Below are 22,335 nucleotides of genomic sequence, written 5' to 3'. Positions count from 1 at the left end.
AGTCACATTTTTTGAGAAGTTTGAAACAGACAGGGCAGGAACTGCTAGCCTCCCAAACCCAGCCCAGGCCTCCAGCTTTCCTTCTCTCACATCCAGAAATAGCTCAACCAAATGGATGACGATTCTTCTTTACAAAAATATAAAAATCACTTGACCATGAAAGTGGAGCTTAGGTAACATTTTCCGTTGCCTTTTTCTTGTGAAACGTCATTCCACAGCCAGCAAAGCATAGAGGGCACTGTGGCGACAATATAAACGACAGGTTTTGCATGCTCTGGCATTTACTTCCCAGCGAGAAGAAACAGCACAGTCCCTCTCCACAGCTTACATGAAAACATTTATACAAAACCATTGCACTGAATCTAAGTTTGCAGAACTGGGCAGTTGAGCCCACCATGCCAGGATCACAAGTTTCCTTCTTCTCTGTAATCTCCGAAAGGAGTTTACTCCATCAGCAAGACACAGAGGTTGGTAAATTTTACAAAAAAGAGAACCACTTGCACTGAGTCAGAGTAGGTCTTGCAGCTCTCAGTGGGGATGGCTGAGCTGAGCAAGCACCCAGCTGAGATAGTGTTAAGCAGGGTTCACATGGGGGGGTCACCCACATGATCAAAAACACGAGCTTCTGCATCCTGCTCTCCCCACCAGCACTGGGGACCTGCCGGCACACTATCAAGCTCCAAGCTGGCAGAGCTGTCCCACAGAGAGTGGGCCTGAAGAAGGCACCAGTTAACCACAGCCTACACAGGTAGTTTGTAAGGCCACAAGGGCAAAGAATCCACCAATGCAGGTCCTTGTCACTGAGCAACATGCAGCCTGAAATCTAATATTCTTCCTTTTTAAGTTATCTGAAACAAGTCACAGCAGATTTGCAGTCTTGACACTGTTTTCCAATTCCTGGTGTGAGCATGACGGCAGGTTGCACAAAATACAACTCCCTACAAATGCCAAAATAAGAAAACTATCTCCAGGTAGATAATTATGGAGTCAGGAGCACTTCAAGAGGCCTCTATGGAAACTCCCACATCCCTCTGCCTAAGGCTTCCCTGACATGCAGTGTTTCAGCCTCCAACAATGGAAGAGCTCCATGTCTCCTCACTTACCATCAAAGATGGCAGCGTCGTCCTCAGTCAGGAGGTGCTCATTAGAGAGGAGATAGAGATGGTCCACCAAGGAGCAGGGCACAAGGAAAGACAAGGAGCCCTAGAAAGGTGAGGAGAAAGCCCTTCTCTGAGCTCCCCAAATCCAGACCTCAGTCAGAAGAACTCCTCCCTGGAGATGACTGCTTCAGTTGGCTGCAGTGGCCAAAAAGCCACCACTGCTCAGCCTCACCTTCTTCAGCAGGCACACCATGTTGGAGTAGGGATTCAAGTGCAGGGCCAGGGGCCGTGAGAGCGCTTCTTGGTATTGAAGGCAGCAGGCATAGAACTTGGACCAGAACTCCACCTGCAGCTGCCAAAACTCCTCCAGCGAGCATTCGTATTCTGTCACACTGCCCTGGAACTAGCGGGACCAAAACGAGACTTCAGATGAACACAGGCAGCGAAACAGAGAGAAAAATTGTAGCGTTCAGACTGTTGTCTTGTGTCCCATAACCAGAGCCACAGCTTTACATGGTTAAGGTTTATAAACAGCAGTTACAGTGCTCTTCCCCACCACCTTACGTCAAAACGTAAGTTTTTTCCTACTCCTGTGAATCACACAGCAAACAGCAAGGGGAACAAAGCCCACAAGAACTGTTTCTATACAACCTTAGATAAAGCAACACCAACGATATCAAGAAAAAGGGCAGCACTGCAGATCTCTAAAAACATCACGCGTGACGATTGCTATAGAGGATACAAAACTGCCTTTTTTTGTGAACTTTCTAGCAATAGTCTGAGCAGCCTCAAGGATGAGCCGCAGGTGGAAGGACTGCTGGCTTAGAGAATCAGGCATATCGGAGTAAAATCTGGAGAAGTAGGATAAAAATGGAGGAAATTCAAATCCAAAAGGACAGCCAGTTGATCTTTCAGATAGGTCCGCTAAGCAGATTATCTTCTGGTGTCCATAATTATGAGCAACAGCTCTGCGTGGTGGTGACCAGCACCCATGTGCAGGCAGCTGAAAATGGGCACCAGGTGATGCACCACCAGCAAAGTACACTCCATGCAAAGTGCACCCAGGCAGCTGAGACGACAGAACATGAAGAAAGAAGAAAGGACTCCAAAAAAGAAGAGGGAAGGGAAAAGCCAGGCAGGAAGGATGATCTCTACTTTTTTTAAAAGTCACATAACTCCTTTGCAGAGACAAAGGACAAAACAAGGCCTGGGGTCACTTTGTATCTCACTTAACTTCATTGAACCATCACAATACATACAACAAAGGTAAGAACAAAACACGGGGTGGGGGAGGGGGGACACCTCACCTCGCTTTCCACGGCTAAGGTAACCTCTTTTTTTAACTCATCCCACGTCAGATCCATGTGTCTCTCAGTTCCTTGAGAAAAAATCTGAAAAGCAGCACAGCAAACTTTTAAAGCAAGAGCGCTGTATCCCTGAGGTTCAAGCAGCATTGAGCGACATAAAGCAAACACAACAGCATCATCCAGTAATTTGCAGGACAAAAGTATTAAAAAACACAGCTAGCTGCTAGATGTGGGGTACATGAATGTACAGCCAGCTTTCCTCTTCCTGTGGAAATGGAGGAAGCCTCCCGGCAGGGAGTGCATTGGGATGTAAGGAAAGAAGTGCTGCACACCTTCACAGCAGCTCTCTCTTATAGCTTGCTGTAGGCTGCCATAAGGTCACAGCACAAAGAATCAAGCCAATCAGAGTAGCCGAAGTTTAGCTTTTCCATTTTTCCTGAAAAGGCACTGTGTGTTGCCTTGCTCTGCCCTTTACAGCCCCAGAGGAGCCAGAACTGAGTGGATATATTCTGAGAAACAGCACTACAGTGGGCTGAGAGTCTGTTCACAGGGCTAAAGCAGCAGGCAATGAAAAGCAAGCTCAGCAACCTGCTGTCCGAAGGGAAAACATCTTCTGGAAACCACGTTCTGCCTCCCGCCGTCAGCACACACCGGCTGAAATATGGCACAACGGCCGCTGACTTGCTTCAGTGACTACTGACAGGTCTACAAACTATCAAATGCAAACTGATGCCAGCCAAGAGCTCCAAGGAATCCTGTTGCCTCACATCTAAATGGCCAGAAAGAAGCTGAACAGAGAGCGCACCAAATGCCCTCTCACTAACCTGTAAAGCCTTCTGGATAGCTGCATTTGTGAACCGGCCAGGCATGAAGAGATACTCCAGGTAGGTTTCCTGCAAAGAGAAAAAGTTTGCAATTTAAGGACGCACACATGTCAGGAGGAGAGCATTTAAGATACTGCTTCTGGTCTTTCCTCCCATTCTCAAACTTATCCCATGGATCTGTATTTCTTTCCAGCTTCAGTTCATACCCCCATCCTGCGCCAACCTCTCACCTTCCAACCCCTTAGCAGTTCCCGTTATCGAACAGTGCTTCCTGCACACTCCAAATCTTCTTTATTCATGTGTCTTGTCTCAAGGCTCTCTCTTGACTGACTTAAAATTCTCCTCATCCCTCAACTTCTGGTTTCATAACCATGCTTAGTGCTTTAATGCTGTGGCAACAGAAGCTAAGGCTTGTCCCCTTTAATTTGCAGTCATTTTAAGAGTGTATCAATATAATTTGTACACTTGAACTGTCTTAATGTTCTCCTGGGCAGAGAAGCTTCGTTACTTCTTGTTGCTATTTTATAGTCGGCTCACCCTGGGGTCCTGATCGTGTCGAACCGTCACTTCCTCTTCAGGCAGTGGCTGTACAAAGACCTGGTTCCACTGGCACGCCACATTTCTGGCAGAAAAACAAAACCAGAAACAACTTTGCATTGCAGTGCTCCAACACAGCGCACCTGGGCCCAGCTACCTGAACCTAACCTGGCACTTTCACCAGTGATCACAGACTTACAGCAACCATGGCCCTTTGGACCTGATAACAGGAGCTTTTGATTAGTGACAAGTGACAGATTTAGCCAGGAGAACTTAATGGAGGCATCCCCAGCCCTAAGCTAACAGAACAGGTTGCATTCCTTCATTTCTATCAACATTCTCCTCATCACACATACTCACCAAGCAACTCTTTCTCAAACTGACCAGTAGATTCTTCTGCCTAAACTTGCATACTCACAGCATTTTTTCACCCACTATTTAACTCCCTGGTCATGGTCATGCACCAAGTCTACCCTCTCAGCTTTATAAAGGCAGGGATGATCCTTTCATATCACTCAAAACATGATCTTTCTTGGAAGAGACCAGACAGTTATGTTTTGAAGGAGGTGTGAGTGAACTACAGCCCTCCCTCCAACACACTCACAGCAGACTCCACTTTCAGCAAGACTGCCACCCAGCTTTTTAAATTTTTCACATTCCTGCAGCTGAGTTGTAGCTTCATTAGAAAGCAGAACCAAAAAAAAAAAAAAAAATCCATGTAATATGCGCTACAGAAAGACACAGTTGTGCACGACACGAACACCACAATAGGAAGAACTAGGTACCGCTGCATCTCCACACTTTGGTCAGCAAAGCAGGGCAGGAGACAAGTTGAGGAGCTCGAATAGGGCTTTTAATGAGCAGCATGGGGAGCGGCTCCTGTAGTTACCCCCGCAAGGCTATCAACACTAGCAATTCAGCACAGAAACTCACTGCTCAAAATTGATGTATTTCACAACGGTTTGATTCTCTTCGTTGTGCCACAGTGCCCAGATCTCAGACGAGGTTAAGGCAAAGTCAACCAGAGTCTCCTAGGAGAGAGAGGGCAAATTTACTTTCTTATCATAAATTCAAATACAGCAGAGAGACATGTGTACTTAATGACAGCAAAACATTCCCTCGTATCGTTTAAACAGGCTTTGGGAAGAGTTCTTTATTCACTCTCAAATCCCCAAGTCCAGGCCTCTGATCTCTCAGTAAGCAACCCTCCCCCTTGTCTCGGTGCCTTCTGGGGGAGCTGGGCCCCAATGCTCACCTGCGAGGAGAACAGAGAGGATATGTGGTCAAGGCTGTAGCGGTTACTCTCGGTGCTCACCAGCTGGAAGACACAGAACTACAAACGCACCTCGTAAGTCATTTGCTCAAGGACAGCTAAGCCAATAACCATCATGTCACGGGGAAGCTCATCTCTCTGGTCCCTCTCCTTGCCTGATGCTACAGTCAACAGATCCCTAAGGGCTGAGGGCAGGAGAGCCAAGCTGAGTACACCACGCACAGCCAGCCACAGACCCTGCCAAGCTGACCGTCTGTGCCACGTACTGACATCGCTGGCTTCAGCCTTCTTGGCAGTGACGCTCATCTCTGCCCGAGTCTGAAGGATTTCTAGCTGTCTTTTGAAAGGCTAAACCAGAAAAACATAACACCATCACTGCTGGGCACTGCCAGCAACAACATGACATGGGCAAGTAAGGAGACTAAGGTGGAAAAGCCCTGAATCCTCAGGCCACTTGTGGCAAACCAAGCTCTGGGTGTTCTCACCAGAGCAAGCAGAGCGCTGGTGGGACAGCAGAAGTCACGACACATGCTTCTGCTCCGTATGTGAATCCCCTGGAGAATGGAGAGGGTAAGCTGTCTAACAGATGAGACTGTTCTGTGCCGTCATTCCTGTCCTGCTAAATTTATTATTCACCACAAGAAGAAGAAGTTCTACAGAAGTCAACATTTGGCAACGCACAGAGATGCGTCTGCATGCTCCCAGGAGCCCAACATAAACATACTATCAGTATTTCCATGCTTTTAGCTCCTTTTGGACCCTTCCTTTTCCCACGGCACATACGTGCTTTCAGGATCCTACCAGAACAGGAGGTGGACAAGTGAACTAGCACTCAACAGATCAGCTTAGTCACACAGGGAATTCCAGTCCCAGGGTGAGGGCACGTGTATCCTGCAGAGTTTCGAGAGCAAAAACGTTTATTCAGAAAGTACTGCTCTCTCCAGAGGGTCAGACATGAAACTTTTCCCTATTTCTTGCCTTACAGGCCCGAATCCAAGGAGGAACAACGTATTTGCCATGCAGCCCAAGAAAGATGCATTCACAGTGAGGAAGCCCCGTCACTCCATACCTGCCCTCGCTTGGGCGCATGCATGTACACGCCGAGGTAAAGACCTAGGGACTGGGAGAAGGCCAGTCGCAGTCGATGCCCAGTCCCAGCTGCAAGCCGCAGGTCCCTGCTGACCGGCATGAACTCCAGCAGATCTGCAACCATCAGGCACATTTGATCCTATGCAAAATAAAGGTGTCAGGAAAGTAGCATAGGAAAAACTCGGGACTGAGAAACTGCCCTTCTCCCTCACCCTTCCTCTTCTGGCCAAAGTCTGCCCAGATCTTCCTCTAAAGGATGCAAATAAAGCATCCATATACACACCCAAACCACTGTTTAACACTGTTCAGCTTTCCCCATCTCACCTGTGCCCTCTCTCACCAAGCATATGGGCTTTCAGAGCCCAGGCACGTACAATAAACCTTCCCCTCCCTCCTGTAATGCACGCACGCATTCCAGTGCAGATGAGCCGTGAAAGCAGTTGTGCTGGTCGATTAGCTTTGGCACTGATATTTGGAGCAAGTGGCATGCAGCAAGCAGAGGCTTTTATTAACTTCTTGTTGACAAGGAGCCACATTACAAAGACACTCTTATTACCACTAAAGCAGCATAAAATCCATTTGGTCTGCCTTCTCAGCCCTTGAAGAGCTCCCGCCTGCCTTCCTGAAAGCTCCAGTACGTTTCTAAATAACCTAATACTGCCTCTTATCCTGTGCACAAGGCTTCGCTACAGAGAAGACACACCAACCGCTTTCCAAATGTGGCTACAAACACAGGCCACAACAGTTTTCACAAATTGCGCTGAAGCCCAGCGTGTAGAAGTTGACTCAGTGACAATTTAACAGCAGACCAAATCTATGCCAACTACTCTGCCTTTGTTCCTTAAGCCTCAGACTATCGCTCAAGCAGCGGTGGAAGACGCTGCTCCCCCAAATCCAGGCCTCGCTCACCTTATAGGACCACATCCGAAGTTTATGGTCCTGGCAGAGAGCAAAGAGAAAGGCATCGTGATCTAGGCAATGAACAGAGAGGCTGATAGGCAGGTCCGATGGGCCACAGTCACCTCTGAAATTACAGAATTTATTTCAACAGCTTAAAAGAAAATCAAGGCTAGCGCATAGATCCAAAGCACAGGGTTTCTATCACGCTGTGTTTAAAAACAAATAAATCAGTGGTGTAAGATCAGGAGGAGAGAGCAGCGTTTCAGGACTGTGCGGGTCAGCATCCAAGGCGCAGAGGAGCCTGCTACACCAGTAATGCCCAGTTCTCCACCCACTTTGGTAGAGCCGAAGCACATCCCTGGCTTCCCCAGCCCCAGCCTAGTGCTTGCAGAATGCAGGTGAAGGATCTAGAGGGAAGCAAGGATCTGACCAGCCAGCCCCAAGCAACGCACTACTGATGATCAAAGTCATTCAGGGCATCAGGGGACTCGCTATCATTTCCAGGTAACTGGGCCTAGAATTTGGTTGTGCGCTCTAAGATACCATAATGATTACGATCCAACACCGAGCCCAGTCTGCACACAGAGCATCTGTGTCATCCACAGGTAACCTCTGCTGGTCAAGAACAAGCCTGACATTTCACAACAAGGGCAAGAACATAAAACTATTGTAATCCTTAATCTGCGCTGGCTGCGAGCCATATCCTGGGTAAATCCTTGGAGGCCAATTACTAGATATAGCATATTCGTAGACACAGACATGCAGAATCAGCAGGACCCCATTAAGATGAACTAATCCAGTGTTCAAGTCCCAACTTCCGTACCATGATAGGCCCTGTGACCCAGTTAACTTTTCTGGCAGAGTATTTATAGATGGTGACTTGCCTGTCTTTGACTTCAGCTAGAAACTCTAGGTGAGGGAATCGAAAAGACAAAATTAGCTCCTCTTATTCGTCACCAGACACTAACCTGATGGCAGTTGGCATCCAACCGGTAAGGAAACGCTGCATCACTGAGCTCTGTTTCAATTCCACAACCGAAACCATTCCTTTCAAAATAAAAGCGATATTAAGAAATACATTGAGTACTCATTAACAAAATATTTACTGCCACCAGCAAGGGGCTTCACAGGCATGATATAAAAGAGCTTTTGTGTGTGTGGACTGAATTTGTACAACACACGACAAAAATTAAACTCGAGCGAAGCTCAAGGCTAGGAGAGCGGATGCTACATGGAGCAGTGTTTCGCAGAGAGGCGGATGTGAGGAGGCAGCCTGTTCCCGCTCCTTACCAGGCGCATCGTGAGGAGGCAGCTTAAGGACGAAGATTCCTCCTGAAGCAGAGGGCAGAGCAAAGAGAGCCTCCCCCTCACTGCTGAGCCACGCCGCTGAGGCGACAGAATTAGATGCCAGGCCTGGCACGCTGGGAATCACATAGTAATTTGAAGGATCTCTGAAGTTGATTTTGCCGATGTCTGTAAACACGGACTGCATTTGGCTCTCTGTTATCAGCTCCTGGAGAAGGGAAACAGCAGAGAGTACAAAACCCGAGCACACATACACAAGGCACAGAAAAAACAACCAGACACCCGTGGAATGGCAACCGTGATGCTGCTACTTGATAAAAAGGATTTTTCCGGTAAGAACTCTCATCACTACCACTCCTGTTTCCCTTACTGTTAACCCATGACCACTGCTGTTCACAACCAGATATGAAAGGGATTTCAAAACCCGCAATTTTCTAGCGGAATGCTCACTTTCTCCCCCGCTCATATACTATAACACCCCCAAAGGAGTCCCGCAGTCCATCAGCTGCTTTGAGACAGCTCACAGCAAAATGCTGATAACAAGTCCTGTGAAGAGCAGCTCTGCAACAGCACAGCATCATCTCTTGGGAAAGCTGTCTGGAACGCTAAAACCAAGAGATAAGCTCTCCAAGAGAAGAAAGGGACATGACAAGACACACCAGAAGCAGACACAAGAGAAAAAGTCACAGCAAATGGGTAAATGAGGTATAAATTTTGCATAAGATCCATCTTCCACATGAAATAAAAAGATTCTATGCCTTGCTGCATAGAAGGTAAGTTACAAACACAGCCAGGCCTCCCTCGCCACAAGGCCAGGCCCCAGGACCACCAGCAGAGCCACCTCCAACCTCTGAGCCTCATTTCAGGTTATGTCACCAACTTTCATCAAAATCAGAGCCCTATTCACAAATCTGAAATACCCTCAGCTTTGGGCAAATGCTGCAAGTCTGATGCCTATGGCTTCTGCCTCCCCCACATGTGGTCTGAGCACATTCAGTTCCAAACAAAGCAAGAGATTTCCAGCTTGCTTTTCCTATCTGACTCTTGTCCCCAGCGGTTTTCACTTCCACATAGAGAACTACCCCACACTGATGAACGCGCTTGCTGTATCTGGTCAAGAATCAGAGGACTTGGGAGTTTAGCAGTTTATAACACCTATAAAGAAATTTAACTAGAAAAGTTTGGAGAGTAAGAAACTAAAGCGTGGAGTTTTCCACAAAACTCAAAGAGAGCCTGACATGCTCCAGCTCTGCACCTCTGGAAACACCAGAGGGTTCCAGCCTGGGGAACAAATCCCTACCACAGAGCTACAGAACCGATCGGTTGTGGTGGACTGACCCAGCTGGCAGGTAACTGTCACCAGCCGCGGGCCCCAGCAAGGCACAGGAGAACAAGAGCAGCAAAAACTCGTGGGTCAAGATAAAGACGGTTTAATAAGCGAAGGATAGAGGAAGAATAAAGTAAAACCAAACCAAGCAATGCCAAAGCAATCCCTCACCACCTCCTCCAAGCAGCCTGATGCCCAGCCAGGCACTGAGCAATGGTCACCTGCCCCAGTTCCCTCCCCGTGTTGCTGAACACAGTGTCACAGCACAAGGACTGTCCCTTACCAGCCTCCCGCCCACCGCAGCCAGCTTGGTTGGGGGGGGGCAGAGCAAGAAAAGGAGAAGCCCCCGACGCTGTGCACGCACTGCTCAGTGACAGCTCAAGCAGCAGCATGTCCCCAACTCTGCTTTGGTCACAAATCCGCCACACAGCACCATGCGAGCTGCTGCAAAGAAAACCAACTCTGTCCCAGCCAAAACCAGTATATGGTCTGTTCGGCAGGGAAAAAAAATCCAGCCCAACTGGAAGGGCTCAGGAAAAGCTGAGCTTCATACCCATCAGCAGCTCACCTCCAGTGTTTTGACAACCAGCCCACATGACACGGACACGACAATGGCGACAGGGTTTGCGTGAAGCCCCGTGACAGGGCCATGTTGGGGGTTAATCCTGGTGGGCAGTGAAGGAGCACAAAGCTGCTCGACCACTCCCTCCCAAATGGGATGGGGAAAGGGAGAATAAAAGCAAGAAAACTCAGGGGTCAAGATAAAAAGATAAAATAATTGCTTAAGAAGCGAAGGACAAGCAGAAGAAGAGAAAACAAAACAAGGGACACAAAGGCTGGATAGACCAACACCCAGCCAGTTCCCAAGCAAAAACATGGCTAACCCCTGCAAAACCCCTGCTTTTCCCTCTTATCGCCAAACACAATGTCACGTGGCAAGGAACATCCCTTTGGTTAGTTTTAGTCATGTGCCTGGTTGTGCCCCCTCCCAAAGCGCTACACACCCCCAAATCTATTCACAGGGCAGGCAGAGTGAGCAACAGAGAAGGCCTTGAGGCTGTGCAAACACTGCTCAGCAAAAGCTAAATTATTAGCGCATTATCAATGTTGTTCTGATCGCAAATCCAAAACATGGCACCACAGAAAGTACCATGATGAAAATTAACTCTATCACAGCCAAAATTAGCTCTATCCTGGCCAAAAGCGGTACAGGTGGGAAGCAGCACTTTGTGCCCTTGCTGAGAAGCACGCCAAGACCTTTGCTATTTTGCAATGTACTTAGCGGCTTCACTGAGGGCGGTTGATGGGCAGGACCGAGGCAGTGGGCTGACACAAGCAAGAAGCAGGCCACCCCGGTACTCACGCTGCGGTACATGCGAGCGGGATGCGGCAGGAGCAGGCGATGCACCGTCTGCCCGGTGATCAGGAGGACGACCAAGTGATTCTGCACCTCGCAGAGGTGCACGCCGCCCGGTAAAAACGGGCAGCCTTGGATGTGGAGGCGTACGGCGTTGTTCAGCAGGTTGACATCCAGAGACTCCTCCACCAGCTCCACCGTGTCTCCCGACGTGGTCCTGAGGGAAGAAACCGGGGGTGGCGTGAGGACGGTGGGCCCGGGCAGGGGAGGGAGATGGGCACAACCGGGCCCGGGGGCAGGCCCAACCGCGGAGGGAGGGGGCCGGGGGCAGGCAGGCCTGCCCCCGGCCCCCTCCCTCCGCGGCTGGGCCTGCCCCCGGGCCCTCACTCACCACCGCACGAAGCGGTTCCTGGTGGCGGCGGCGAGCTGCGCGCTCTCCTGGTAGCAAAACCCACCCGCGCTGTCCCCGTAACGACCGGCGGGGAGAGGAACCGTCCCCGGCGGGCTAAAAACCACCTCTTGAAACCGTCGCGGTGGGCCCCGAGCCGCCGCGCTCAGCTCCAGGCAGCTCCGCTCCGCCAAACCCGCCGCCATCTTGCCGCCCGCCTTCCCGCCTCACCCGCGCGGGGCATCACGGGAAGGGAGGCGCGGGGCGTGACGGGGAGGGGCGGGGGCCGGCGCGGGGGGGTGTGAGTGTTGCGGCGCCCCCTAGTGGGCGGGCGGGGGAAGGGGGGTGGGAGGGATTTGGGGAGGGGGGTGCGGAAAGAGTTGGGGAGGGGGATTTGGGGGGAGGGGGGATATGGGGAGGGGGATTTGGGGAGGGGGGATATGGGGAGAGGGTCTGGGGAGGGGGATTTGGGGAGGGGGGATATGGGGAGGGAGGTGGGGAGAGGGTCTAAGGAGGGGTTATGGGGAGATGGGGCAGAGAGAGGGTCTGGGGAGGGGGATTTGGGGGGGAGGGTATGGAGGCAGGGGGTCTGGGCAGAGGGGAAGGGGAGGAGGATTGGGGAGAGGGGTCGGAAGAGGGGATGGGGATGGGGGGGTGGGGAGAGGGTCCTGGGAGGGGATCTGGGGAGGGGGGTCTGGGAGATGGGAAAGGGAAGGGGTTTGGGGAGAAGATATGGGGAGAAGGGTGGGGAGAGGGGAACGGGGCAGGGGCTGGGCTAGGGGGGGCCGGAGCCGCCCCATGTGTGTCCCCCCCCCGGCAGCACCCACCACCCCGGGGCCCACCGGCTGCCGCCGCAGCCAGACCGGCCGCCTTCCCACGCCCACCCAGCCGGGCACCGCTCTGCCGGCGCCCGCCGTGCCAGCCTCCGGCACCCTCCTCTTCCTCACGCCTCGGCCCTGGCGAAGGAGCCGGCAGCCGCCTGCCCGGCCGTGCCCCGGGGCCGGCGGCGCGTGCCAGGCACGCCAGGGCCCGGCTGGCGGCGCAGCACGCGTCGGCGCGCCAGCGAGGGCGGCGGCGACCCCTCGACGCCGTACGCTCTCCCCGTGCAGCGTCGGTGCCGCGCCGGGGGGCAGCCGGCCTGGAACAATCCTGCCTTTGAGCGGGAACCCGGCGCCGGCGGCACAAGGCGCCTGCCCGCAGAATGGCCCTATTCTGGTGGGGGCAGGTGCCGCGCGTGGGCCGGGGGGCTCCGGCCGCCCCCCCCCGCTTGATTCGGGGGGCTCGAAGGACCCCGGGGCCGCTGTGGGAGCCACGGGGAGCCGGCGCCGGGCGGTTTCGGGGCTCACGCGTGGCGGGGAGGCGATGCCGGGCCGTGCCGGGGCGGGAGCCGGACGCCGGCGAGGGAAGGGGCGGCCGTGGGGACGGAGGGGACGGCGGGTGCATCCCCCCGCCCGCGGGCACCCGCGCTGCCCCGGCCCCGGGGGTCTCGCTCCCGGTGCCCCGCGGGGCACCCGTGTCCCCTCGGGTAGGGAACCCGGGGGTGGGGGGTGCCCGGGGGGTGCGGGCTCCCCCCACGCCGTCCTTCGGTGCACCCCGGGACCGTGCCAGGACCCTGCCAGGGCCACCCCGGGGACCGTACCGGGACAGCACCGGGACCGCGCCCGGGAGCGTGTCCGGGAGCGTGTCCGGGAGCGGGCGGGGGCCGGGGCGATGCCGGAGCAGCCCGGCGGTCCGGGCGGGGCGGCCGCAGTCCCCGCCCCCGGGGCTCTCCCGCCGCTTCCTGCGGGCACGGCCGGGCCGGGGCGGCGGCGGCGGCGGCGGCGGCGCGCGGTGAGTCCGGCCCGGGGCGCGCGGGCGGCGGGAACGGGGGCGCGCGGTGGACGGGGCGCGCCGGCGGGAGCGGGACGCGGCGCGCGCGGCGCGGCGCGCCGCCCGGGGGTCCCCCCCTGGGGAAGGAGCCGTGGGTCCCCGCCGGGCGGGAGACGTCGGTCCCGGTGGAACGGGAGCTGTGGGTGCCGGTGGGGCGGGTACCCGGGGGGTGCCCGGTTACCGTGGGTGCCGCTGGGGTGGGAGCCGTCGCGTCCCGGTGGGGCGGGAGCTGTTGTATCCCCGTGGGGTGGGAGCCGTGGGTCTCAGTGGGACAGGGAGCCGTGGGTCCCGGGGTGCCCGGCGCTGCGGGTGCCGGTGGGACAGGGAGCCGTGGGTCCCGGGGGGGGGGCTCGGTGCCGTGGGTGCCGGTGGGGCCGGCACCCTGTGTCTCGGTGGGGCAGGAGCTGTGGATCCCCGTGGGGCGGGAGCTGTGGGTCTGCGGGGTGCCCAGGGCCGTAGGTCCCAGTGGGGCGGGAGCCGTGGGTGCTGGAGGGAGCACGGGGGTGGGGGGTCCCGGTGAGCCGTGGGGCAGGGTCGTGGGTCCCAGGGGAGGGCAGGGGACCACGGGTCCTGGGGGTGCCGGGGGACGCCTGGGGCAGGCAGCCGTGGGGCTGGGGGGACCCTGAGGCCCAGCCGGGGGTGCAGGACAGAGGCTGCGGCGTGTGGGGTGACCCCCGGGTGTGTGCCGGGGCGCTGGGACAGGGGGTATCGCACCGGGACCCCCAGCCACCTGTGGGGTGGGGGTGCCCCGCGCCCCTCTGGCAGGATTACGTGGCTGCCGGCCACGCGGGACGCCACGGGTGCCGGGCACTAAGAGGCTTTGGCAGCCCCACAGGGTCGACGCCACCGTGTCCCGGGAGCATGGCACCGCTGGCGCGAGCCCCGGTCCCCCCCGGGCACGGCGTCGCGGCTGCCGCGGCGCGGGGTCACCCTACTGCGGCGCGGGGACCCCCGTTGTGCCGGACCACCTGCGGCACCGCGATGCTGCGGGCAGGAGTGCCAGCACCCAGCTCGTGCCCGCTGGGCACCGGCGGTGCCAGCCAGGGCCGGGAGCGATGGCCGCGCCGAGCTGTGGCAGCTGGGCTGGAGCCGGCGGCGACCTTCCCCGTTCCCAGGGCCGCTGGGATCCTGGAAAACGCCTGGAAATGGTGAACCGCCTTCCCTTATATGGCTCCGCCGGGCTGGCCGTCCTCCGGCCCCGCTCGGCCGGCTGCCCAGCCCGGCACCCCTGGCCTTCCCGCCCTCTCCTCTCCTGGCGTGCCGTGCCAGGGCCCTGGGAAAGCGCCGTGGGCCGTGCCTCACGCCCCGTCTCCCGCGCAGGAATGTGCGATGGGGCCGGCGAACCCTCGGCGGCGGGGAGAAAATACCACCTCCCTCGCGCCGGCACCGGCGGCTTGGCACAACCTCGGCCCCTGCCTCAGTTTCCCCCAGCTGGGGAGTTTTGGGGACCCGCCGTGCCGGAGCCAGCCGGCAGCCCGCCGGCGTCCTTGCCCGTGCTGCCGGCAGCACCCGGGGGCCACATCCAGCTCGGTACCCTGGGGGGCTCTTCCGTCCCCCATGGTGGGGCTGGGGGTACCCGGGGGCTCCGGCAGCCCCCAGCTTGGGGGGTCGGGGGGAGCAGCCGGTCCCGCCGGGGGTGAAGGTCAGGGCTAATCCCCACCCAGAGGAGGTGGCAGGCAGGAGCCCGTGGGCTCTGGCCGGCTGCGTGCCCACCGCGGCGGCGCTGGGGGGGTAAGAGGATAAACCCCCCCCGCCCGGCGGGGCGGGCCAGCGGTGGCCGGGGGACCGAGGCGAGTGGCCGCGGTCCCTGTGACGTGGGGCCGGCGCCGTAATCCTGGCGCGCTGAGCGGATTAGGGCGGCCGAGGACGGCCTTCGGGGACGAGCTGCGGTGGCCACAAATCCTCGGCCGGCCATCACGTGGGGAAGCCCCCGCGGGCACCGGGGTGCCGTCCCCCCGTGGCGGGCATGGGGCAACTGTGGCTGTGTCCGGCCCCCCCCAGTGCCACCCGGGTGTCCCCTCTTGTCCCCTGGCAGGGACCCAGTCATGGATGGGGATGGGGGGTCGGACCCTGCCGGGGGTGGGTGCTCGGGGTCTGCTGGCCCCGGTGTCCCCGGCGGCACGGGCTGCCTGCGGGGCTGGGTCCCCCCTGGCCAAGGTGGCCGCAGGGTCGGGGCACAGCTGAAGGATTTGGGGTTTGGGGGGGCTGCTCCCCAAATCACCCAGAGCCCGGGTGCCGAGGCGGTGCCCCACGGCAGAGCCGGCTGTGCCGGCACCTGGGGGTCCGGGCTGCGGCACAGCCTGGGGATGCGGGGCTGGGCCCCGCTTAGGGGGGCACGGCGGTGGGTTTTTGGGGGGGATCCTGGCTTGCGCGGGAAAGCCATTGGGAGGGCGGTGGCGGGATCGCGGCCATGCGGCACGGCGGGTGCGGGGAGGAGCTGGCGGGAACCGGCCTGACCGGTTCGATGCCGGCACCCCCAGTGCCGGGGGGCTCGGGCAGCCCCACCGCCGGCACGTGGCCCGGCTGAAGGTCACCGTCCCCACGGCCAGCCACCCGCCGGGGTGAGCGAGCTCGGTGCCCTGCCGCAAACCGTCCCTCTGCCAAAAAGCACGGTGCTGAGCGAGCCCTTGCCGCTCTGGCACGCTTTGCCGCCGGCGGCCGGTTTTCAGGTGCCCCAACCGGGTCGGTGGCACCGAGCGGTTTCGGTGGCACAGGAGGATCCCGGTGCCGCAGGGGAGCGGTCGGCGGCACCGGTGGTCCGGAAGGGTGAGCCAGCGCTGAGCTCACCGGGAAGGTGTCCCGTGGGTGCGGCGGTGACGCACGGCCCCGGCGCGGGGTGCCGGCGTGTGGGGGCTCGGCGCGGCGATGACGCTGGTCCCGCCGGAGCGCCTCCTCCTCCGGGAGCACGGCCCCCGGCTCCTGGGGTGCATCGCCCTGCTCTGGGGTAAGGGGGAGGCGAATCCCTAAATCTCAGGGCCCCGGGGAGTGAGGGCTGTGCCAGGATCCGGCCGGGTCCTATCCTGCCTGGCCCTATCCATAGCTGGGATTTTTGGGGTTGGGGGATGCTGGCACCCCCAGGCCTGGAGGGTTTGGCCATCAGGTCAACCCGGGGGGCTCTCCCTCCACTGTGGAGGAGGTGTGAGCCCCCCTTGGCCCAAACACCCCCTAAGTACGCTGCTCTCCCCCCGCCTAGACCTGCCCTGTGCCCCGCCGGTGCCGGGGGATGCCGGCATGCCGGTGCCCGCCTGCCTGCAACGCCCTGCCCTGAGCCCGGTGCTGGAGCCCGGCCGCGCCATGGAGGAGCCGGCCGGCGGCGGGACCAAGCCGTGGGCCGAGGGGCTGCGCAACAGCAACAACAACGCTTCCCCGGGGGGGTGGCCGGGCACCCGTGGTGGGCACCCTCTGGCACCTTTCGGCGGCCCCGGGGCCGAGCCCAGCTACCTGGGGCGGGTGGTGCTGGAGATCGTGGAGTCGGAGCGCACTTACGCCCGCGACCTGCGCAGCATCGTGGAGGTGAGCGCTGGCTGGGGGGGACAACCCTTGGACGGGGTTTCGGTGGGGACGGTTGGTTGCGCCGGTGCCACCGCTGCCAACCGTGGGTGCCCGGCAGGGTTACCTGGGCAAGATCATCGACACAGAGGAGCCGGTGCTGCGGCCGGAGCAGGTCAGCGCGCTCTTCGGCAACATCGAGGACATCTACGAGCTCAGCAGGTGGGTGCTCCCGGTGCCGCTGGGGGGGCACAGCCGGTGCCACCCCATCCTGTGGCTGGCGGGGGGGCTGCCGTCACCCCGTCCCCTCTGTCCCCCCTAGCACCCTGCTGCAAAACCTGGAGAGCTGCGCCAGCGACCCCGTGGCCGTGGCCGTCTGCTTCGTCACGCGGGTAAGCGCGGGTATGGCGGGGGGCACCGGGGGGGGGCCGCAGGGTTGTGCCAGGCTCTCACCACGCTCCCCCTGCCCGCAGAGCCAGGAGTTTGCCATCTACACCCAGTACTGCAACAACTACCCCAGGTGAGTGGGGGGGGGGCGCGGGCGGGCAGGGGAGCGGGCAGGGGGCTGAGCCCGCTCCCTGCCCGCAGCTCAGTGGCGGCGCTGGCCGAATGCATGAGGAGCAAGCCGCAGGCTCGGTTCCTCCGCGAGTGCCAGGAGCGGCTGCGGCACGCGTTGCCCCTCGGCGCCTACCTGCTCAAGCCCGTCCAGAGGATCCTCAAGTACCACCTGCTGCTCCAGGTGAGCCGGCGCCCGGCACGGTGTAGGCACGTGGCACGGCACGGCGTGGGCACCTGGCAGGGTACTGGCAGCCGGCGCGGTCTGGGAGCCTGGCACGGCGTGGGGATGTGGCAGAGGATGAGTTCCTGGCACAGTTCAGGCAGATGATGGGGCGCAGGCAGCCGGCACAGCCTGGGCACCCAGCACAGCATGGGTACCCAGCGTGGCACAGCCTGGGCGCCTGGCACGGTGTGAGCTCATGGCATGGCACAAGCACTTGGCACAGTCTGGGGGATGGCACGGCACAGGCACCCAGCACGGCACATCTCTCTGGCACATCATGGTCCCCTGGCATTGCATGGGCACCCAGTGTAGTCCAGGCACCCGGCACGGGGGGAGCTCATGGCACGGTGCAGGCACTTGGCACAGCCTGGCGCACGGCATGGCACAGGCACCTGGCGGGGCATGATTCCACGGCACAGTCCGGGCACCCAGCACAGCACAACTCCCTGGCACAGCCTGGTCCCTCGGCATGGCGCAGCCCCGGCACCGGGTACCGCAGCCCCGTTGGCGCTGCCCCGACGCCACGTCCTTTGCCGGCAGGAGATCGCCAAGCACTTTGAGCACAAGTCAGGGGACGACTACGAAGTGGTGCTGGAAGCCATCGACACCATGACCTGCGTCGCCTGGTACATCAACGACATGAAGCGCAAGCACGAGCACGCCATCCGCCAGCAGGTGGGTGCCGGCGGCACAGCGGGTGGCACCGGGCGGGCACCACCGCGGCGGCGGGTGGTCTGACGCGCCCGTTCCCGGGGACCCGCGCAGGAGATCCAGTCGCTGCTGCTGGGTTGGAAGGGGCCGGACCTGACCAGCTACGGGGAGCTGGTGCTGGAGGGCACCTTCCGAGTGCAGCGGGTGCGCCACGAGCGCGCCGTCTTCCTCTTCGACAAGACCCTCCTCATCACCAAGCGCCGCGGTGACCACTACGTCTACAAGAGCCATATCCCGGTGGGTGCTGGGGGTGGGGGGGGAGAACTAGGGGGGTGCCGGGGATGGGGGACTGATGGCCTCTCCCCGCAGTGCTCCTCGCTGATGCTGATCGAGAGCACGCGGGACTCGCTCTGCTTCAGCCTGGCTCACTACAAGCACGGCAAGCAGCAGCACAGCCTGCAGGTAGGGGGGGCACGGGGTGGGGGGGACCCTGGGGGACCCCCTTGCCCAACCCCACTGCCCTCCCTGTCCCCCCCCCCAGGCCAAAAGCGTGGAGGAGAAGCGTGTGTGGACCCACCACATCAAGCGGCTTATCCTGGAGAACCACCACGCCATCATCCCCCAGAAGGTGAGGGCAGAGGGGGACGGACACCACGCTGGCACCGGGGTCGTCCCCCCCTGCTCAGTGAGGAGGGGGCAGCTGCCCTCCGGCTTCCCTCCCCATCTTTTTCCATCCTTCCTCCACCCCAGGCTAAGGAAGCCATCCTGGAGATGGACTTGTTCTGTGAGTGCTGCCGGCACCCCGCGGTCCCCTCCCTGCCCTTGCCTGTCCCCCCCCCGTCCCCCAGCGTCACCCCCTGTGCCCGCAGACCCCCCGCGCCTGCCCCGCTGCAGCCCCGAGCGCCTGAAGAAGAGCTGGTCCTGCCAGCCCCTGGGTGACATCGCCGCCGAACCGCGCCAGGGCCGCCGGCAGTCCGGTGAGAGCCGCGCATCCCCGGCGTCCCCACCGCCGCCGTCCTTTCCCCGAGGCAAAAACCGTGGCTGGGTCGCACCGATGCCCGTGGGGACGGTGGGCACCGGGTGCTGGCGCTGACGGGTGTCCCTGTCCCACCGCAGAGCCCTTCCAGTGCCGGGACCGTGCGGAGACGCTGCCAGATCGGCTGCACGGGCACACGGGGCGCAGGCAGTCGGGTGCGGATGCCGGCAGGGAGCGGGGACCCCAAAGGGGCTGGGGGGCTGGGGGGCTGGGTGCCGGGCTTGGGATGCTGGGAGGGTTGGGGACGGGTTGGGGGACACGAGGATGATGCCGTCGTCACCCGATTTGGATGCCCAACTTCTCCCCGCAGAGCCTGCCAAGCAGATCCTGCGGCAGCTGGGCGAGCAAGGTGAGCTGGCACGGCCGCTGGCACCGGCTGGGAGGGCGGAGGGGGGCCGGCGAGGGGTATTTTGGGGTGCTGCCCTCTCCCTAACCTCTGCTTTTCTCTTTCCTGGCCGGCAGGGCTCAAGGTAAGGCCAGGGCGCAGGGTGGGTTAGGGTGCCCGGTGCCCCCCTGCCCTGGCACGCCGCTTGCCGGGAGGGCACGGGGCACTGAGCCCGGCGCTCGCCCCTGCGCAGCACGCTGGAAGCGACGGGGCTCTCCTGGAGGCAGGGGACCCCCCCCAGCACCCCAGATCCTGGGCGGCTGCTGAGGGAGTGGTGGAGGAGGAAGAGGAGGAGGAGGAAGAAGAGGAAGAGGTGGAGGAGGCTTTGGGCAAGGACTACCAGGAGGAGCTGCCGGGGGCCAGGGACCTGCTGGTGGAACCCCAGGAGGAGCAGGTACCCACCCCAGCCCCCCAAACCCCGGGGAGGGCACCCACTGCGTCGTGCTACCCAAGGGATCCCACGTCACTCCTGGGGCACCCCGTATTGTTCCCAGGGTACCCCACATCACTTCTGGGGCGCCCGGCATCACCCCCAGAGCACCCTGCATCACTCCTGGGGTACCCCGCGTGTCTCGCAGGGCACCCTACATCACTCTCGGGGCACCCCTTGTCTGCGGGATCCTCAGCTGTGGCTTGGCCAGGACTCGCCACCGGCAGCGGTCCCGCTCAGAGCAGCTGGGGGGTCCCCGCACAGCCCGTGACGCCCCATATTTTCTCCCTCCCAGGCTGAGGGGCACCCACCGGCGCCGGAGGGACCCAAGCGGCCGAGCAGCTGGGGGCCGGGGAGCTGCGAGAAGGTCAGTGCAGCCCCGCAGCCCCCGCCCGGGGGTCCCGAAGGACCCAGCACCCACCCGCCCGCTCCTCCGCAGGCCGGCGGCTCCGGGGAGCACCCTGAGGGGCTGGGGGCACCCGAAGCCCCGTCCTCGGCGGGGACCCCGGTGCCGGCGCTGCCCGGCGGGGAGGGGGAGCCGGAGCGTGCTGCAGAGGATTTGCAGGGGCTGAGCAGCGAGGAGGAGGAGGAAGAGGAGGAAGAAGAAGGAGCTGCCGACAGCATCCTGCCGCCTTCGGTGCTGGACCAGGCCAGCGTCATCGCCGAACGCTTCGGCGGCGGCGGCAGCTTCTCCCGCCGCAGCAGCCTGGCGCTGGAGGGGCCGGCGGGCCGGCCGGCCAGCCGCAGCGGCAGCGCCCTCAGCCTGGACGGCGGCCCCCAGCTCGAGAGCGGGGAGCCCGGGGGGTCCCACAGCATCGTCCCCGAGCCCGAGCCCCTCGCCGGAACCCGCCGGGAGTCGCTGCTTTCCAGCCGGGACCGCCTGCTCCTCGATAAGATCAAGAGCTACTACGGCCAGGCCGAACACCGGGACGCCGGCTTCAGCGTCCGCCGGCGCGAGAGCCTCTCCTTCATCCCCAAGGGGCTGGTGCGAAGCTCCGTCTCCCGCCTCAACGGCCTCCCCCGGCCCCCGGCAAGCCCCGAGCCCCCCATCCAGCCCGCGCCGGGGGAGCACGAGGCGTCGCCGGGGGAGCCCGAGGCGTCGCCGGAGGAGCCGTGCCGGGAGAACGGGCTGCAGCCCCCCGAGCCGCTGCTCATCGTGGAGGAGGACGACCCGGGCGCCGGGGGCGAGGGTCCGCCGGCCGGGCCGCCGCCGCGGTTGCTGTCGACCCCCCCGCACCCCGGCACCAAGGTGTACCAGCTGGCGCGGCAATACAGCCTCCGCATCAAGAGCCGCCGCGCCGGTGCCCGCCGCGCCCCGGCGCAGCCGCAAGAGGGGGACCCGCGTGCCGGCACCCCCTCGACGGCTGTGCCGAAAGACGGGGGGCTGGCGGCGTCCCCCTCCCCGGCTGCCGCCCGCAGCCCCTCCAGCCCCGGCAGCGCCGAGCCCTTCGCTTGGCCCGACGTGCGGGAGCTTCGCGCCCGTTTCGGCGCCCCGCGGCCCCCGCCGGTGAGCCGCAGCCGCTCGGCACCCGAGGGGCCGTGCCGAGGCGGTCGGCCGGCCGAAAAGGAGCGGGGCGGCGGCCGGAGCCGGAGCGCCGAGGCGGGCGGGGGGTCCGGCACCCCTGAGCCGGTGCCGGCGCGGCACAGCAGCGACGGGGCGCTCTGGGTGGCGGCGGAGGCCCCCCTGGGCTCTGGGCAGCGGGTGCTGGTGCTGGAGCGGCTGCCGGCCCCCGCCGAGCCCCCCGCCTACGTGCAGATCCGCTCGCCCACCACCCGGGAGAAGATCTGCTTGAAGGCGGTGGTGGAGCGCTGCAAAGCCTACCAGGCCTCCGAGGAGTACCGGCGGCGCTGCCCCGAGCCCTCCGACGCCCCCGAGCCCCCCGAACCCCCTCGCCACGGCCTCGTCAGGGACCTGCGGCAGAAATTTCAGACCCTCGACGCCGCCAGCTAGGTGGGCGACGGGGGAGAAGGGATGTCCTGCGGACCCTCAGGGGAAGGAGCTTCCCACGGACCTCCAACCTAGCTGGAAGAAGGGGCACCCCATGGACCCCCAACTTGTCCAGGAGCAGGGACACCCGGTGGACCCCCAACTTGTTCAGGAGCAGGGACCCCCCCATGGACCCCCAGCCCACCTGGGAGAAGGAGCACTCTGTGAGCCTCTACTCTACCCGGAAAAAGGGGCACCCGGTGGAGGACCAGCCTGCCCAGGAGAAGGGGCACCCCACGGACCCGCAGGTTGCTTGGCAGAAGGGGCACCCTGGGGACCCCCAGCCTAGCCAGGAGCAGG

At 61.1% G+C, this 22,335-nt stretch overlaps 2 protein-coding genes across 3 annotated transcripts in view; one reads left to right on the top strand and one right to left on the bottom strand.

Moving 5' to 3' along the window:
• The window catches only part of NUP160 (nucleoporin 160), a 28,987-nt gene extending 17,363 nt beyond the window's left edge, over positions 1 to 11,624 (bottom strand). The window contains exons 1-13 of one of the 2 annotated variants that reach the window (XM_075048372.1): positions 11,411 to 11,624; positions 11,026 to 11,236; positions 8,321 to 8,543; positions 7,999 to 8,077; positions 7,040 to 7,154; positions 6,111 to 6,269; positions 5,024 to 5,101; positions 4,702 to 4,799; positions 3,769 to 3,853; positions 3,232 to 3,300; positions 2,408 to 2,491; positions 1,333 to 1,503; positions 1,104 to 1,203 (exon numbers count right to left, since the gene is read on the bottom strand). In XM_075048372.1, the coding sequence (XP_074904473.1) occupies positions 1,104 to 1,203; positions 1,333 to 1,503; positions 2,408 to 2,491; positions 3,232 to 3,300; positions 3,769 to 3,853; positions 4,702 to 4,799; positions 5,024 to 5,101; positions 6,111 to 6,269; positions 7,040 to 7,154; positions 7,999 to 8,077; positions 8,321 to 8,543; positions 11,026 to 11,236; positions 11,411 to 11,613 (1,675 nt within the window). In that variant the 5' untranslated portion in view covers positions 11,614 to 11,624. The remainder of the gene's footprint in view (positions 1 to 1,103; positions 1,204 to 1,332; positions 1,504 to 2,407; positions 2,492 to 3,231; positions 3,301 to 3,768; positions 3,854 to 4,701; positions 4,800 to 5,023; positions 5,102 to 6,110; positions 6,270 to 7,039; positions 7,155 to 7,998; positions 8,078 to 8,320; positions 8,544 to 11,025; positions 11,237 to 11,410) is intronic. The other variant, XM_075048373.1, reaches the window with a different exon arrangement.
• A 4,426-nt stretch (positions 11,625 to 16,050) lies between these two features.
• Positions 16,051 to 22,287, top strand: PLEKHG3 (pleckstrin homology and RhoGEF domain containing G3). Its single transcript, XM_075048481.1, has 16 exons — positions 16,051 to 16,789; positions 16,887 to 16,987; positions 17,088 to 17,157; positions 17,239 to 17,285; positions 17,354 to 17,504; positions 18,087 to 18,221; positions 18,312 to 18,494; positions 18,567 to 18,659; positions 18,739 to 18,825; positions 18,948 to 18,981; positions 19,067 to 19,174; positions 19,314 to 19,388; positions 19,544 to 19,582; positions 19,696 to 19,703; positions 19,812 to 20,012; positions 20,344 to 22,287. The coding sequence occupies exons 1-16, from the start codon at positions 16,508 to 16,510 to the stop codon at positions 21,997 to 21,999; spliced, it is 3,270 nt and encodes a 1,089-aa protein (XP_074904582.1). The 5' UTR covers positions 16,051 to 16,507; the 3' UTR covers positions 22,000 to 22,287.
• The last annotated feature ends 48 nt before the right edge of the window (positions 22,288 to 22,335 follow it).

This window comes from Buteo buteo, chromosome 16, assembly GCF_964188355.1.
Source record: "Buteo buteo chromosome 16, bButBut1.hap1.1, whole genome shotgun sequence".
Taxonomy (NCBI): domain Eukaryota; kingdom Metazoa; phylum Chordata; class Aves; order Accipitriformes; family Accipitridae; genus Buteo; species Buteo buteo.
This window is presented reverse-complemented; position numbering and strand designations above follow the sequence as displayed.

Coding starts and splice junctions, on each gene's coding strand:
- PLEKHG3 (XM_075048481.1), top strand. CDS start 16,508: ATGCCGGTGCCCGCCTGCCTGCAACGCCCTGCCCTGAGCCCGGTGCTG. Junction 17,286..17,353: donor TACTGCAACAACTACCCCAG/GTGAGTGGGGGG, acceptor CCCTGCCCGCAG/CTCAGTGGCGGCGCTGGCCG. Junction 17,505..18,086: donor AGTACCACCTGCTGCTCCAG/GTGAGCCGGCGC, acceptor CTTTGCCGGCAG/GAGATCGCCAAGCACTTTGA.